The sequence below is a fragment of the Camelina sativa genome, chromosome 6, assembly GCF_000633955.1.
Source record: "Camelina sativa cultivar DH55 chromosome 6, Cs, whole genome shotgun sequence".
NCBI lineage: Eukaryota > Viridiplantae > Streptophyta > Magnoliopsida > Brassicales > Brassicaceae > Camelina > Camelina sativa.
Window position 1 is genome coordinate 9,849,770 of NC_025690.1, and position 17,623 is coordinate 9,867,392.

The following is a 17,623-nucleotide window of genomic DNA, read 5'->3' on the forward strand; positions in this document are numbered from 1 at the left end:
ATATATATATATATATATATATATATATATATATATATATATAAGTGAACCCACAACCACGATGGATGCTGGTTAAGTCATATAGATACGTGGGACGGGAACTTGTTGAATTATTAAAAAAAAAAAAAAAGATAGTCAGAAGCTCTTATCAAATGAAAATTAAAAGCTATGAGTATTATAATGACCGTACAGATCATGCGTCTCAATCTCTATCACAAAATCCAGGCTGTGCTAGTTATGTATTAGGCATATTCTGTTCTCATGTAACTTTCAAAAGCCAAAGACTAACGGAGTCTAAACCATATTTCTCATTACCTACTTCCAATTTTCCCTCTTTTAGATGTTTTATTTTTTTTGACAAATTTCGTCAACTTTATGAACAAATTTTAAAGTCCAAAGTCAAAAAAACTCTTCACATAATATAATACTTCGATTAATTAATTTCAAAATGTGGAAACAATATATCAAATAGATTTTGACAACTTGTAACTTGATCCTGAACTTGCTAGAAAGATATAAAATTAAACTTATAAATGCTAAAATGAGGTTAGGTCCCCCACGTCATACTAGCCAATGAGATGACACGTGCGTTTACAAAAGATATATAGCAAATTTTTCTATTATTTCCCAAATTTGTGTCCAAATTTTCTGTTGAATGATATATTTTGTTGTGACTTTCCAAAAAAATAGTTCAGAAATATTTAAATGAATATCATATTTTTAAAATATGACATAACATTAATTCAGCATTAATTATTACTGAATACGGTCTAACCGAGTTTTCAATTTTTTTGCTTTCTAATTTTATAATTATATATAACTAAGTAATGTAATGGACTTATTTTAAGCCCATGAAAAAAGAACTAAAATTTAATAGATGTAAGGCACAATATCGGTAAAGATGAGATACATTACATTAGGCGAGGTGTAATAACACTTCGTAATGTTGTTGTTATTAATTATTTCAATTCAAAATAATTAATAAGAACGACCCACGTAATTTTGGTAACAAAAGTCTGCGAGGTGCAATAGAAGTGTCCTACAATTATTTTAGAAATTTACCATAGGAGAATTAGAGCATAATTGATCTAGTTTTTTTTGTTTTAGGTTTTTTCCTAGTTCTAGGTACACCAAACATCTATATACTAAGTAATTATTTTATGATTAATTTATGATATGAAAAATTCTCTAATTAGACGAATTATTTTTTTCTAGTTTTATAAAATTATTTCTTAGTCATAAAACTTATAAATCATGTTATTTTATCATTTAATATATAGTTCGTTCATATACCAATTTTTAATGTAACCTATAATCAACAGTTTCTAAACAATAGTCTAATTTTTTTTTGACAGAAAAACATTTAATAAAGTAGGAATTGAAATAGCAATGAAAAATATATTTCTTTCATTTATAGTTTTAAAATTTATTACAGAACTTATTTTTATATTTATATAATTTTTAATTTTTTTTTATTATAATGTGCGGTGTGCACCATACTAAAAGATGTTGTAGATTCGTCACTGATTATGTAGTCTTATTAAAAAAATGCATGGGAGAACTGAACATACTCAGAATTTCAAACCAGAATTTTGAAGTTTCTCTTGAATGATCATGTCTATTTTGTTCACCATTCCAGGAGTCAAGTAATTATTCCAATCACCGACTTCTCCTTTACGGAAAAATGTTTTGTTATCTCTACCATTATATAATTTTCCGGTCTTGTTGATCTCCAAACTGCTCAGATTACGTAGAGAACAAAGATCTACAATCTCATCCATCGATCCACTCTCTCCTTCTTCCTTCGTAAAAGGACAACCTAAGAACTCAGCAAGTCTCTTGATCTGCTCATGAGGTTCTGCTTTCATCTCCTCATACTTCATAAAAAGCACATGATTGGGATCTTCTAAGCTTCCTCTCCAGTAGCTTAAGACTTGATCCCAAAAAGGTCCAAAAAGGCTGACTCCCCTACAAAAAGACTCAAACGTATCCTCGAAACTACTTATTACTTCATCGTTAATTTGTTTCTTACAGAAGAAGTGCCAATATGAAACCAAAGTGTCTTTCACGTTCCTGGACATATACACAATTTTACAAGTGGAATTTTTGAGACCTTCTTGCAGCGCATGTAACGGCATGTGTGTCGAAAACAGCCTTGGAGACGATGAGGAGTTGGTTAGGTCCGGTTTTTCGCTATAGTAATAGAGATTCATCTCAAGATAGGGTACAAGAACGTGCGGGTTATCAGAAAGAAGAGGATGATGATGATCATGAAGAGAAGAGTATTTTGATCTATGAAGGAGTGCGAATGTAAGTGCTTTAAGCCAAGTTGTGCCACATTTAGGGAACGAAGCAACAATGACATCGGTGTCTTGAGGCTTGAAGTTTTTTTGGAATCTGAGGACAGCTTGTAGAGCATGGTGAGTATACTAACATCCTTGGTACTTACAAACATCTTTTCCACTGGAATCTTTGTCCGAAGGAAGTGAAGAGATGAGAGTCTTTGTTTCTTCATTTAACTCATCGTTTCTCAAGTTCACCGAAATCTTTTGCTCATCCATTCTAAAGCGAATAATAATGAACCTAGACAATAATATTTGTTTATTTGTTAATCAGTCATGGTGGTTGGTATAGGATTTTGTTGTGGTAGCGAGGATTTTTTTGGCTTGGTTGGTTGTAGTTTTGGAGTCTTTCCACAATTATATTTAAATCTAAATCCACATCTACCGTACATATTTTTCAAGTATACCGCCTATTTCTGTTTCTTCCTTTTTCGGCTGTAGAAACATGAAAACGTACTACCACAACTTTTGGGTTGTGGAAATTAATAGTCTTATTTAAAAACAATTTCAAAAGTAACCTAACTTAAAAAACTACAGTATATGTGAAACATTAGAAGCCATTAAGCTAAAATAAAATTGGGTTTTAACGAGTTTCAGTTTAAGCCCAATATTGTAGGAACTAAACTTCTATGCCAATCAATATACATCTAATCAAAGTATATGTTAACACTAGGATTCAATTTATTATATTGTACTAGGACCCGTTCGATGACCCGTTTCCATGAGAGGATTTTCAAAATGTCATTTTAAAAGAATTTATTAGTATTTTTTAGTAAATGCAATATATTTTCTGAAAATAAATATATAAAAAACATTTACTGTTAACGTTTATTCTTATATCAAAAAACATTTTATTGTTAACGTTTGTTCTTTATCACCACCTAAGTCTTTGTGAACTAATTAAACCAATTTTTGTTCATATACTTTCACTTTGACATAATTCTTTTTCACCACTAAAATTTGTTTGTGATAGTTTGTATAACCACTAAAATATTTCACTAAAATTGTTTAATCAAAAAAATTGTAGATAAAAAACTAACATGATTGCAATTTGAGAAATTGAAAGATAGTTAATTTGACATAATAAGAATTAAAAAGAAAAAATTATAAGCAAGACGATATATGAGTCTTAGATAATTTAGAGATATAAAATATAAAATAAGAAATAATTTAAAAATACACTAACATTAAAATATATATATTTTTTTAAAAAGAATAAATATTGATCTTACATATCCTTAACTAAAGAAAAAAAAATACAAAATAATATAAAAAACATTTTAAAATCATCACGAATTTCTAATAAAAATCAAATTTAACTAAATAACTTAACTAAAATCTAAAAATACTACAACATAATTAAATTAAAATATTTAAAAAGGAATAAACAAATTTAAGTTAGTAGATTTCCTTTTTAAACTAGGTTTATAACTTTTACTTTTTAATTTTTAGTTTTTTAAATGTTTTAATAATTTTAGAATTGACACATGTCAAGATCATATCTATACAATTAATAAGATATATTTTTGTCTAATCAAAGTATCAAACTTAAGTAAAGAGTAATATGCATCGGCGATTAAAACTCTTCTCATCATGTGTCTACAATGTTAAACTTTACATATTTCCACCCCAAAAAAAATGTAAACTTTACATACATTAAAACCTCTATAAATTAATAAAGTTGGGACCATGAAAATTTATTAATTTAAGGAGGTTTTAATTTATCAATAAATTAATAATTAATAATTAATAGAGAGACTTTCTTAATTTGGTAATTTTTTCAAAAGAAAGAGTAAAAATAAGATTGAATTAATATAACTAATCTTTTTATAGAATAATAATTATTATTACTATATTTTAAAGAAAATACTCAAAGTTTTTATATAGTAAAAATATTAGAAATGAACTCTAACAAAAATTAGTGTGTATATATCCATAAATTTTGATAATTTTATATAATTATTAATTTATATTATTGATGGGACCATATTTTTATAAAAGATTTTCAAAAAAATTATTATTTTATTATTTTATCAAATTGTATCCAAAATTGTACTGCCCAACTTAAAAGCTGAAAAATATATTAATTTATAGCAATTAATATTTTAAAGAGTATTAGGGGGTGATATTAGTTTGAAATTTATGAAGATTTTTGAAGAGCTCAACAAAATCATTAAAAATAAATAAGTGAAATATTGTTAAAGATTGCTAGAGAGCTTTGTTGATTAGTTTTCAAAATTTTTGTAAAGTCTTCCAAACAAGCTCTGTATTTTTATGATATTTTCCATGACTTTATTTTGTAAAGAAAGTGTCCAAAATCATGAACCAATAAAATAATAATTGAACTCATTAACAATCCTAGATTATTTTGTTTTAATTGAATAACACAAAACTTTTAATGATTTTATAAAAGTCTAAATCCAATAACCCAAATATGTTAAGATTTTAAATGATTTTTTACAAATCACAAACTAATAACATTAAAATCTTGATCTAATAACAACATATTCTAGATAACATTTAAAATTTTTAAAACTCTATTCAAATCTCAAACCAATAACCCCAATTATTTAAAGAGTAATATGCACCGCCGATCAAAACTCTTCTCATACAAACAAAGTTTTCTTCCCTTTGATCTATTTAACGAAACAGCACCGTTTTTGGCTTTGTTATGTCGCGCAACTCTCACCAAAGAAGAAACCTTTTATAAGTCGATTTTAGGGTCTTTTGGCTACCCTTACCTTGAAATCCAATATTTCAGGATACGAGATTATGGCAGAAACAGAGAGAGCGATACTAGGGTTCCTACAGAACAATGCGCAGATCCCTGATTCTGGTCAATTCTCTTCCGACCACAACCTTGATCATGATCAAGTCAAGGACGTCATCAAAAGGCTCCAAGCTTTTCGTTACATCGATGCTCAGGTACGTACTCTCTTTCGGCATTATCGTAATCTTAGAGATCTTGTATCCGTCTCTATGGGGACAGAGGAGAGAACTTACAGGGTTAAGTAGATTTTAATCTGAGTATTTATCTCTACAGGAAATTACGAGGGTGGTGACATGGGTTTTGACTGAAGAAGGAAAGAAATTGAAACGATCTGACCCGTTTTTTTTTTTAATAATAAATAATAATAAAAAAAACACTACAACTACTAGTCCTATACTCACTAGTCACCTAACCACAAACACAACCAACAACAGAAAACATATACCAATAACCAATAAATAATTCAATCATAAACTAATGATCCAAACAGCATAAAACAGAGAACCAACATTCCTAAACAACATTATAGGGCTCAACTCTAACAACCTCCTCTTCATTGCCTTGATTCCACGATCACACCTTGCCCTTACCTGCATCACAAACACAAATTGCAATGCATGAGTATTTTATAAACACTCAGTAAGGCAATCCTCTCATCTACTGGGCTATACACACAAGCAATAGAGAAACTCTAACCATCAAACAACAATCAACAAACAAACCAGGCTCTGCATCGACCGACACCATCAGAAACCAACATCGACCGACACAGGGTATGCATCGATCGACACAAGGTTCAACTGCATCGACCGATGCTCCCACTTGCATCGATCCACACATGCTCGAAATCACGCGGAAACCCTAATCGCATCGACCTCGCACTAGCATCGACCGACGCACATAGTGCATCGACTGATGCTCATGCGAGCATTGTTTTCCCTGAAGCTTCTCGCTGGATCTCCGTTCCTGCAACCACAAGAAACGATCCCAAGCCACAAAAAAGCTTCCCAGCGCCTCAAAAAACATACTAACAAGCCTAACAACGCAGAAACAAACAGATCAGAGTAATCTCCAGCCTTGATAAGCCATGGTCATGCACTTACCTTTGCCACATAAGGAATCCGACCCAAACACAGGAAGAAAACGTTCCTAAGAAGCTCCTACAACGATCCCAGCTACAGATCTCTACAGGAACAGCTTGAAATCTCCCAAAAACCTCAAGAACGCTCAAGAACACTTTCTCTCTTCTCTTTTCTCTCAAAAATGGCTAAAGTCGTCTAATGAGACAAAAAACGACTTAAGGGTTTTTCTCCTTTCCATTTGCCTAACTTAAGTCAAAACGCAGGAAATTGAGTCAGCATCGACCGATGCTCCTCCAGCATCGATCGATGCACATCCCAAACCGGAATTCCGGTTCGCGGATGTTACAGAAGTATGCTGCACAAGGATCACCGGAGGTACAACTTTTCTTAGCTGTACCAGAAGAAGGTAGCATATCAATGGTTGAGCTCAAGGTATTCACAGTGGGATTTGTAACCTTAGTCATCATGCAATTAAGAAAAAAAAAACGTCCTTAAAAATTCTTGATAATTTTACAGAAAAAGCTAGGCAAATCGATGGATTTTGCTTGGAAATATGCTAAAGAATACAAGTGGTTGGAATTGGAAAACAAGCAAGTCTCGAGGAAGGTAATTGTTAAAGAAACTGTTCTGAAATTGTTAAGTTTAATGTTTCGTTTATTCCCTTTAATCTCTTTGTTTAGATGTTTGGTTTATTGTAGTCTACTTACATCAATAGCTCTCATCTCATGAGCCATATATTTTATTGTAGGTTCAACATGTAGAAGATAAAGTGAAAAGAATGCTTCTAGAGATACAACAAGGGAAGGTTTGTATCATGTACATTAATTAAGTAGAGAGAATTTTGTATATATTGCTTTTGGCTTTATCATTGAGTGTCTCTTTCTTCTACCTCTCAGGTTATTGACAATGACGGTATCAATTTTCTCAAAGGCAGAAATTTCATCAAAGAAGTGTAATTTGATTCTCTACTTTATCTTTTGTATTTTGTTTAGAATATTTTTTTTTATTTTGATCAAGATGTTTATATTCTTTCTATGTTTCCAGGAAGTGGAATGGGTTTTGTTGCATAAAGAAAGGTCCTAACTATGCTCCCGAGAGAACGATAGTGTCAACCGATTTGACTCGAGAAAATCTACAAAAGTTTGTCCTATTTCCCTTGCCTCTTTTCAACTGTACATATGTTAAAATTATTACAGTAACATTGGTATCGTACACTCTCCTGCAGCTGGAAAGAGTTAGAGTTTAAAGAGCATAACTTCAATGCTAAAGGAGCTCCTGTTAAGGCTGGTCTTCTTCACCCTCTTCTCAAGGTAAGCTGACAACAACAACAAAATTATTGTATGATCACTTTTGTTGTGTAGGCTTTTTTACTTAATAACAAACTTCTTAAACTCTGTCTCAGGTGAGGAAGCAGTTCAAAGACATATTTGTTCAGATGGGGTGAGTGAGACTCTTGGAATATATAATGTAGTTTTTCTTTTCATTATTCCTATATTTCTGGTTAATCTTAATGGTGGCCTTTCTGTGGTAATTACAGGTTTGAAGAGATGCCAACAAATAACTTTGTGGAGAGCAGGTATATATAAGGCTTAGGTAGATGTTATTAGAGACACTTGTTATTGCTATTGTACTGATCTGAACCTGTTTCCTTGTAAAATTGTAGCTTCTGGAATTTTGATGCATTGTTCCAGCCTCAGCAGCACCCTGCTCGAGATTCTCACGACACTTTCTTTCTCAAAGGTTCGAATCTTTTGAGTGTACTTAAGTCTCTGTTGCTTGATGGCATCCCAATGACTATCTTTAACTCTTGTAAAACTTCCTTTGATTCAATGTAGCTCCTTGTACGACAAGAACACTTCCAGAAGATTATGTTGAGAGGGTGAAACGTGTTCATGAGTCTGATGGATATGGATCAAGAGGGTAAATTATAATAATGACTTGTATATTTCTGGTTAATTACAACTAATTTTGTAATCTTATTGACATGACCTTTTTGCATTGAAGGTATGATTGTGATTGGAAGAGAGAAGAAGCAAACAAGAACCTTCTCCGAACTCACACAACAGCTGTTTCTTCTAGGATGCTTAATGCACTAGCACAGGTTTGACTAGACTATTAGCTTACTTAGTCGTTTCAATTCTCAATTCCATAACTGTGTTCTGTTTACTAAATTTTTGTATCTGTGTGTAGAAACCTTTTGTCCCGAAGAAGTATTTCTCGATTGATCGTGTGTTCAGAAACGAGGCTGTTGATCGGACCCATCTAGCAGAGTTCAATCAAATGGAAGGTATATATAGTACTACTGATTAGATTAGCTTCAGTTGGTTCGGTAACCTTTTATGAATTTTTCATATTAATGGTGTCTTATGTTTTGATCAGGTTTAATATGTGACCGGGGACTTACACTGGGAGACCTGATTGGTGTACTAAAAGATTTCTTCGCACGCTTAGGTAAACGCTTCCTTAGTTTCGCTGTTTGGTACTCATACACAAGAGAGAGAAACAAAAATCTCATGCGTTTATGTTTTTTTTAGGTATGACAAAGCTGCTGTTCAAGCCAGCTTACAACCCTTACACTGAGCCAAGTATGGAGATCATCAGGTAACTACAGATGAAATCTATGATAAATTTATAATGTGTAGACTAAGATATTTTCTTAATTTACCGAGAGATAACCCTGTCTGTTGTTACTGTTGTTACTGGATTTCAGTTACCATGAAAAGTTAGGGAAGTGGGTGGAGATTGGAAATTCTGGAATGTTCAGACCTGAAATGCTCCGACCGATGGGTCTACCTGAAGATGTCCAAGTCATAGCTTGGGGTCTTGGGCTTGAAAGGTAATGATTTTTGAATTTCACCCACAAACAACATCTCATGTGTTCATTGCTGATATATATATTTTTTTCTTTTGATTTGTGTTCATAAAACCAACCAGGCCAACAATGACATTATATGGTATCGAGAACATACGAGATTTGTTCGGACACAAGGTAACTACAATGGTGTTTTTCTTCTTAACGACATTTTTAGTTAGCCATTCCCTTATTTTCCATTGCCATACATACTCAAATCCACATTTCGGTTTTCTGTCGCAGGTGGATCTCGGTCTCATTAAACGGAATCCGATTTGCCGAATTGGAATCTGAGTGAGATTTTATCGTCTACTTGGTTCAAAATGGTCTCCTCTTTGAGTCTTTTTCCTATCACCTCTTGTGCATACTCGACTTCAATTACATACAATGCAATCTAACATTTCCTATGTTTGTTTGGTTATTGATGTATGTATAAAAGATCGTGCTTAATGCCAAGTACCTTGCAGAGTTAAATGATACATGAATTAATTTATAGCTCTACCCCTGGGAAGTGTCAGTCTCATGATTTAACCAGACAAAAGTTAACGAATCTAAAGTAAGTACCCAAAATAACACATAATATAGTTTTTACATAAAACCACTATCAATTTTAGTGATTAGAAGAAACATTAACTAGGATTCTTTGGTAAGTAGTTTCAGAAAAACCAATATAGATTAAGTAAAATGGTGCAGAGATGGATAAGATTAGCAAATTTTATTTAAACACTTCAATCAGTTTTAGAAACCTAAGCTAACTGATAGGGTTAAAAGTTACTTAAAAGTTAAAACACAAAAAAAAACGGAAAGGACAAAAACAAAAACAAAACAACACAGGTAAAGAGGTCACGATGCACTCAATGAACTGGATCGGTCTGATTAAGCCAAAATCTGATCATCTATGATTGAACAATGTTTCCTGAGAGCCGGAATACTAAGAGAACGTTTCCTCGTCTTTGCTTTATCCGAGGTGGGTACTCCCATTCTGTTCCCGTATTCACTTGTGAGCTCAAGGGATTCAGTTAATGGCTTGTTCGCTGTCCTGAGGAAGAGATCGAGGTTTTGGGAGTATTTGTCATCTTTGTTTGGCTTTGTAGTCTCCTTGTGGTTGTTTTCGGACACCATGGAGATTGTGTCTCGAGATTCTTCTTCTTCGTTGTCTGTCCAGTAACTCTTGTCTTCCATTGCCAGATCATCGTACTCTTCATCTGACTTTGTCGATTCCTCATCCACCGATCCAACCTGGTTTAAGATTAATGTAAGAGTCTTATAACTAACGGGAAGCTACACTAAAAACATGATAAATAGAATTAACATCTCCCAAGGAATCAGGATTTGGTTACCTCGTCACGGTTGCGTTCGTCATTGTTATCGTTAAGATCTTCATCAGAATCTGGCTCAGGAAAATCATCGTCGCCTTCTTCATCTTCATCGCTCCCATTTACAGACTGGTCCTCCTTCAGCTGCATGGAGGACATGGTAAACAACCTTCACAAAATGCAAAACAATTACGTCTTTACACATTGATTAGTGTAGGATATACCTCTTTCGAAGGCCCATCAGATATCCGTGGCGAACTGCAGCAAGAAGAGTAATGCCTGCTGCCGGTTTCAATTAAATCTGCTCTTGACTCATCCACACTCCCGGCATGGCTAGTTGCGCCATCACTGGGCCATGCGCTGATCCCAAAGTGACCAAACTGAAGATTCACTGGTTCAACTTTATGTAGCTGATGCTCTGATCTACCCTCTGTCTCAGTATCGACGACGGGCTTCCTGATCTTATCAAGAGAACCAACAGGCCAAGTTTTTGCTACAATACCATCAGTATTGCAAAGAGCCATAAAACGCCTAGAGGAGCCTTGTCTTTGGATCACCTGAAACATTCCCTTTGAACTTAATGAATTGGCTGCACATTGGTTTCTGTGCTCGTCGTCGATAACAGAAACGGTGTTTGTGGTTATATCGTAGAGCTTGTCTCCTGTTTCACGTCTACGCAGGCAACCAAAGACCGTCGCGTGAATTGTAGCCACACTCTTGTCAACATTTGTGTTGTTTATCTTAGGAACGAGATGTTTGTCAGCTCGTTTACATAGATAATCCTGTATTGTTCTGATGTTACGTATATATTTTACATACTTATTCTTCTCTGGGTCCAAGGTCATGTACTTGGCTCGGACTGCAAACCGTTCCAAGTGTTTCTCCTCGTTGGCGATGTATACCATGAAGGGAACAATCGAAGGGTGCTTTTTCATCAGTCCCATCTGCACAAAGGAAAAAAGAAAAGAAAAAGTTAGATTTAAAAGACCTAGTACTAGTAGCCATGATCACATTGTGTACTGAGATACAGATAAGACTTACCACAAAGTTAAGGCTTAAGTGGACCCCTTCAACAACTATCGATTCTTTCCTCTCTTCCCATGTGGTAATGAGCCTATCGAGACTGTCAATCACCATCTCGCTTTGTGCCTTATACCCTTCTACAGCCATCTGCTTATCACTTAACAAATCATTGGTGCTTGAGTTTGATCCAGCATCCGTCTTTAGGGTATTGGAGTTTACACCTCGAGAGCCTTTCAACTTTTTGGCTTTTCTTTTGGCTTTTGACTCAGCAACTGCCACAGGGTCAAGGCACTCTCCAGCATGGTATGTTGAAGCCCACAGCAAAGGATTCTGCTTCTCATCAGCAAAGCTCCGCATCATGTGCCTTATAGAGTCGGTTGATACCACAGTCGTAATCCCCAGCCTGCTACCCTGTAACACATATTTACATATTGCATCTGATTAAGAACACAATGAAACCAGATACACCTTACGACTTTTCACTCTGAAAAAATGTATATCAGAAAAGAAGAAGAGAGCTTCTTAGTGTCGATATAAAGCATACAAACAGAGGGAATGAAAACTTACCAGCAACGCAGACAATGTAGATTTACCACAGCCACTGGTGCCACAAAGTAACACAGTTACAGATTCTTTCCTTTCTCGGATTCTGCAAGAGATAAGAAGAGTTTGTAGAACAATGTGTAAAAAAGATGAAAAACGACAGTGTCAGGACATGATATATAAGTGGGAAATAGCAAATCCAATGCACAGCAAAATTTTATGGATAACAAATAAAATTACAGCCGTCCATGGGAAAGTATGAAGATAAATATGAGCATAGCATGAGAGAACAGTTGATATATAGGAAAAGCATGACCAGCTACGACTTTACAACAATAAAAGAGATCTACGTGCAAGATCACATCTCTTTACTGGTCGTTCAATAGAAACAGTCTGGCTACTATTTCATAATCATAGATACACTCCCTATCCCCTAGATAGCCATAAAAAGTCTACAGAATATCTTAGAAAGGCACATAAATATATTTTATGCATTTAAAAGAAGAAATTATGACAAAAACCAAAGACATATGCAGATTCCATATGCCATCACTTTTCCTGACATAACCTATCAAGATATATTCCAAAAGTTAAGAAATTTTACCTGCATGCCAGAATCAAATCTGCCCTTTGATCGCGACCAACATACTTGTACTCAGCCAGGGCATCACACACAACATCTAAGAATATTTCTCGTGAAACAACAACAGTTGTCCGTCTTTTGTACATCTCAAATGGTTTACTTTTATTCTTGTCAACATCAACATCATCAGCAACCAAACGATTAAGTTTTTCTACACAAGTTGAACCACCATTTTCCTTTGCGAATTTAGGTTCCTTCCCATGCTCTGGTGAGGTACTACAAGATCCCTCACTTCTTATTAACTCAAACACCCTACGGCTGATCTGCCAACAGAGAAAAAAACACATACAGATTATCAGGAATACATCAAGGAATGAAAAACTGGTCACTTATGAATATATATAGCCACAAACTCTTTCTCCTGACCATCAACTCCAACACATATTAACTCATTCACATGCACAACAAGTCATGCCAGGGATACCAAAAGAGATTTTACATAAAAGGAAATCGCTATTTTACAAAATACAACTGAATCGAGACCACTCTAATCCTGAAATTTAATATGGGTTTAATTCTCACAGCAGCAAGCTCAATACTAGTATACAAAATTTCGAAATCAGAGATAAACAAAAAGACTCAGTCAAGTACATATACAAAATTGTAGCATTAGACAAGTAAGAACAAATGTAAAAGATCATTCTAACTCCTTTCTCGATCTATACACATCACTGATCCAACCTCAATTCGCAATCGGGACAATCAAAAATACACATAAGAGACTCAACATTGAATTAAAAAATCGAAATCGAAAATAACCTTGAAGGCGTGACGAGCTTTGCATCCCATAAGCTGAAGAGTACTCTGCAAAACAGGACGCGTATAACGAAACGAATCATCTCCATTATCATCATCATCACCTTCTTCGTCACGCACCACTATATACAAGACCTTCGTCGCCTCCGTCATCTCTACAAACCAAAAAATTTTAAAAAAAATTCAGAACCAAAAACAAAATCCAGAGAAAAATTCAAACAAAGAGAAGATAAAATCGGAGAATGCAGATCAATCGATTACCCCTAGCCGGAGAAAAAAAATGGTATCGGAGATCGGAGAAGTTGTTAGAGAGGAAAGAAACTGTGAGAAAATTAGGGTTTATAATGAGGATCGTGATAAGAAGAAGAAGAAGAATATGAAGAGAGGAAAGATATTTTCGCCATTGTTTTAAAAGGTTGGGTTGGTCTCACTCGCCTTCTTTCTCCCTTTGTTCAACGCATCGTTCAAGAAGAGAGCCTTCACGACTTCTCTCTTTAAAGATACCTTCTTCTCTCTCTCTCTTTCACAGACTCGACCCAAAAAAAAAAAAAAACACTTTTTATATCTTTTGGTTTTTGTTTTATGAACTCAATCAACCCCAGTATCTTACCTTTTTGACAAAGACATCCCTAGATTTTGTTTTATATCAAATTTCCCCATCTTATTTTGCCAAATATCTTTTCTTTTGTCGGTCGCTCAAATGGAACCTAATTTTGAAGTAGTACGTAGTATTCAATAGAGGATGTAATTTAGGAGAATCTAATGAAATTTTAAATGTTTGTGACTGGAGCCCTTGGGTTCTTTGGATAGTATCCCTTTATGATTTAGTTTTTTTCATCTAAAGGAATTAAATCCATAAATTCATTGGATTGAATGGTATTGACGACAGAGCGATTTGTGTTTTGGAAGCTAAAGAATTAGTGTTGAAAGTGATGAAGATGGTGATGATGGAGCATAATGGTGAGAAGCATGGTTGTTGTCGGGAGAAGAAGCCAGAGTTTAGATTGGGATAGGGGAGAGATGGTTATCGTAAGATGAGGAGAAAGGAGAAGAAAATGAGAGGGCCAAAACTGTATTTTTGGTACGGGCTACATTTCTTAATTTCAAATATTTGGTACACAAAAGCCCTATTTTAATAAATATCCCTAAACAAGATGCAAATATGTTAGAAATTAGAGAATGTAAATGAAAATCCAAAACGTTAAGTATGTAAATTTAAGAGATAATAAAAGTAAAGGGGTTTATAGATAATTAAATAGTTTTTGGTTTGTAAGATTGGTCTTTGTCAGGAATTAACTACGTAGAAGTATGTAACTAGAAAAGTGGATTCGATATCTATACCCTAAAATTAGGATCAATGATAATCGTTCCTTTGAAGAAAAGAGCTATGAATCAATTGAGCAGATGACCAAAAAATAAGAAAACACCATGAATTTTGGTTTTGTGATTTTGTTTTTTACGAATATATATATGCACTTTGAGGTTTGTATGAATTACGAAATATAAAAAGATATTGAGTTTGATTGCCAAAAAACAAGAAGATATTGAGTTTACTTCTATCGAGAGAAGAGTATGTGCATGTACGTACCTTCGCAAGAGTATTCCTTGCACAAGTCTATTAGAGCATGGGCATTAGTGTATACTTGGTTTTGGTCCCCCAAGATTAATAATATTATTATGAGAATTTCTTATTTTTAGTATGAGCATTGGTGTCTATTTGTATTTGGTCCCCCGAATAAATTAATAATATTTTCAAAATTTAGAAATTTTATTCAACTTAAAAACAAAAACAGAAAACATAAAACATGAAAAGAAAAACAAACATTTTATTCAACACATAGAAATTTTAAAATTAATCTTCATTATCTTATACTCAGCAAGACTCTTCGTGTTTGTGGACTGAGCATTGTTTCTTTTTGCCTTTGTAGCTTTGACCCCTGCTGGCCTATTCTCACAGTCCTCAACATCACAACATAAGTCTCAGGCTGGACTTGCAACCACCCGCTACGCCACAATAACCCAACAGCTTCTTTCAACCTCCCAGTAACACACAGACCCTTTAGTGTCTTATCCAGCTTCTCTTTCTTTCTCTGACTCTCCACCTGAAAGCTAGAAACATGTTGCAGGTCAGGTGAAGAACCAAAAATTTGATCTATCAATCAACGTAAAGCTTCCGACTTTATACAACCTCATAAGAAATGATCATAGCGTGATTGAACCAATTCAAGCAGAAGTATATAATAGGGCTCAACATTCATACCGACAAAAGAAGTAAAACAAGAATCAGGCAAATGAAAGAAGTAAGACCAGAATCAGACCTGCTAATTCTCCTCTCTGCCAGCATCCGGCGTAGGATAGTGGTCGCGTAGCCGGAAAACATAGGACCACAAGCCAAAGACTGAGACCCCTCCGTTTGAAACTCCCGAGTGAAAGCAACCTTGGCTAGCCTGTTCAGCGTGAAGCAGATAGACCAAGAGTTGGATTTTTGAGAAAGAGAAGACGAGATTAATGGCGTTCTCATCCAAAAAACAATGAACATTCCCATCAACGGAGAAATTGATTGTTGTGCATTCTTCCAATTAAATTTCTTGATTTAACGGTTCAAGCGCATTTCTCATTTTCCTCGTTTCTGCAACAAAACACGCAAAACACAATATCTCTAGATAGTTTCAGTTCAAAACATTCTAGATAGTTTCTCTAGACTACTACAGTGAGCAGCATAAACTTATCAGAGTAATATAAGCTCAAGTGATTAAACAAAACAATCAAATTCATATCTAACCGTTTTCAGCATTCTGTGACTGTAGACAAGTTGCAGAACCACAAATGCTGCCACCATAGTTCCTATCTTCAATTAGAAACAACTAGGAACAAAATCAATCGAAAGACTCACCACACTGACCAATACCGATTGAGAACTTCCTCATGGAAGGGTGACGATCAAACTTCCATCTATCACTACAGTATTTGAAAAGCTCCCAAAGTGCTAAGCTTGCTAACAATCCCACCAATGCAAGTGGCATCTGATACCTACAAGCACAAAAAAAATCAACACTTTAATTCCAAACCCAATTTCAAGATTCATACTTTAACCTCTAAAAATCTAAAGGTTTAGCCTTTATCCAATTAAAAGAGTAAATAGAACCATACAGTGCACAAGCGAAGAAGACGATGAAGAGGGTAGCGTAATTCCTAGCGAATCGTTTGATATTCTCATGAACTCTCATCCTCGCTTGCTGAGAAGACGACGGGAACGAATAAGAGTCGCAATTGCCAAAGAAACCGGTGGTCCACGGTGGCGTATCTCCGGAAAAGTCATCGGCGGAGAGCTTGGAGAAAGGGTTGATAGTCAGAAGAGAAGAAACAGTGACGAGCCGAGACAAGAGAGAAGCAAAGAAACCACCGGTAATGGAGGAAACGACATCATCGGAGGCAGAGGAAGTTGCGGCAGCCGAGGTTGATACGGGTGCAGAGGAGGAAGCGGCGGCAGCTGCAGCGGATGTGCGGTGATCGAGGAGCTCGAGATAACCGGAGTCTCGGAACCAAGATTCGAAAGCAGGATCGGGTACGCTTAGAGAAAGAGGGTTAGGAGAGAAAGCCAATCACAAACAACCACGTGGCCAAGTCGACGGACGAAAAACGTCCCGTTTGAAGATATGTTTCTTCGTTAATGGACCATTTTTCATTTATTTTTAAAACAAAAATCATGGAGGACGGAGCAAAAGGACGCCAATGCACATAGTCTTATTTTTGCAGAGACACGTGAAGTTTGTGTTGAGATTTTCTTGTGGTGATGATAAAAAAACCATATTTATAGAGTTTGTGATTCTTAAACATAGATAAGCTTTGGAATATTTGTTTTTCAAAGTACATTATTGGAATTAAATTTTTGATTCAAAATCATACGAAATTAATACTCATCATTTGAACATAAATGTATCTCTTACTTGGTTATTATTTTTTTATAAAAAATGAAATTTTGAAATTAATTATTGTTTTTAAATAATAATTAATTTATTTTCTCCACTCATTTTGTGTAATTTATTTATGGTATCCCTAGCTACTATAAAATCATAATAAATTAATTTGACCCAAAAGTTTAAAAAAAGAAAAAGAATCACGGCAAATTGAAGTTTTAGTGGAAACTAAAATACTTATATATTTCTTAAGGGAAAAGAAAAAGAAAATCTAAAAAGCTAATGTAATGACAAATCACATGATTCAGATTCACCGTGTGGACCATAATAAACAAGAATCAATAAGTGGTAAAAGTGTAAATCTGGCGTGGGAACAATGG

The 17,623-nt window shown here is 34.6% G+C and overlaps 4 protein-coding genes across 4 annotated transcripts; 1 reads left to right on the plus strand and 3 right to left on the minus strand.

Annotated features, from left to right (window-relative positions):
- Positions 1,526–2,566, minus strand: LOC104790761 (cytosolic sulfotransferase 5-like). Its single transcript, XM_019246500.1, has one exon. The coding sequence runs from the start codon at positions 2,211–2,213 to the stop codon at positions 1,572–1,574; it is 642 nt and encodes a 213-aa protein (XP_019102045.1). The 5' UTR covers positions 2,214–2,566; the 3' UTR covers positions 1,526–1,571.
- Positions 5,115–9,410, plus strand: LOC104698863 (phenylalanine--tRNA ligase alpha subunit, cytoplasmic-like). Its single transcript, XM_010414250.1, has 19 exons — positions 5,115–5,267; positions 5,386–5,428; positions 6,541–6,626; positions 6,711–6,800; positions 6,943–6,999; positions 7,091–7,146; positions 7,239–7,334; positions 7,420–7,504; positions 7,597–7,634; positions 7,732–7,770; positions 7,858–7,934; positions 8,030–8,114; positions 8,199–8,295; positions 8,385–8,481; positions 8,574–8,645; positions 8,729–8,795; positions 8,905–9,030; positions 9,129–9,183; positions 9,289–9,410. The coding sequence occupies exons 1-19, from the start codon at positions 5,115–5,117 to the stop codon at positions 9,337–9,339; spliced, it is 1,470 nt and encodes a 489-aa protein (XP_010412552.1). The 3' UTR covers positions 9,340–9,410.
- Positions 9,744–13,867, minus strand: LOC109124537 (P-loop NTPase domain-containing protein LPA1 homolog 2-like). The gene is made up of 8 exons (XM_010516545.2): positions 13,588–13,867; positions 13,330–13,481; positions 12,532–12,833; positions 11,952–12,033; positions 11,403–11,795; positions 10,586–11,305; positions 10,386–10,505; positions 9,744–10,284 (listed from the first exon to the last, which is right to left on the minus strand). Exons 2-8 carry the CDS (start codon positions 13,477–13,479, stop codon positions 9,922–9,924), a joined length of 2,130 nt encoding a protein of 709 aa, XP_010514847.1. The 5' UTR covers positions 13,480–13,481; positions 13,588–13,867; the 3' UTR covers positions 9,744–9,921.
- LOC104698864 (PRA1 family protein H-like) lies at positions 15,133–16,928 on the minus strand (the record flags this gene model as incomplete). The annotated part of the gene is made up of 4 exons (XM_010414251.2): positions 15,133–15,435; positions 15,645–15,955; positions 16,220–16,356; positions 16,477–16,928. Coding segments are annotated over 3 exons (639 nt in total), but the record flags the coding sequence as incomplete, so codon positions are not given.

Excerpts from the sequence above, each read along its gene's own strand:
- LOC104698863 (XM_010414250.1), top strand. The coding sequence starts at position 5,115 with ATGGCAGAAACAGAGAGAGCGATACTAGGGTTCCTACAGAACAATGCG. Across the intron at positions 5,268-5,385 it reads TTCGTTACATCGATGCTCAG|GAAATTACGAGGGTGGTGAC; the intron begins GTACGTACTCTC and ends TTATCTCTACAG. Across the intron at positions 5,429-6,540 it reads GGTTTTGACTGAAGAAGGAA|AGAAGTATGCTGCACAAGGA; the intron begins AGAAATTGAAAC and ends CGCGGATGTTAC.
- LOC109124537 (XM_010516545.2), bottom strand. The coding sequence starts at position 13,479 with ATGACGGAGGCGACGAAGGTCTTGTATATAGTGGTGCGTGACGAAGAA. Across the intron at positions 12,034-12,531 it reads GATTTGATTCTGGCATGCAG|AATCCGAGAAAGGAAAGAAT; the intron begins GTAAAATTTCTT and ends TATCTCTTGCAG. Across the intron at positions 10,506-10,585 it reads CTGATGGGCCTTCGAAAGAG|CTGAAGGAGGACCAGTCTGT; the intron begins GTATATCCTACA and ends TCCTCCATGCAG.
- LOC104790761 (XM_019246500.1), bottom strand. The coding sequence starts at position 2,213 with ATGAATCTCTATTACTATAGCGAAAAACCGGACCTAACCAACTCCTCA.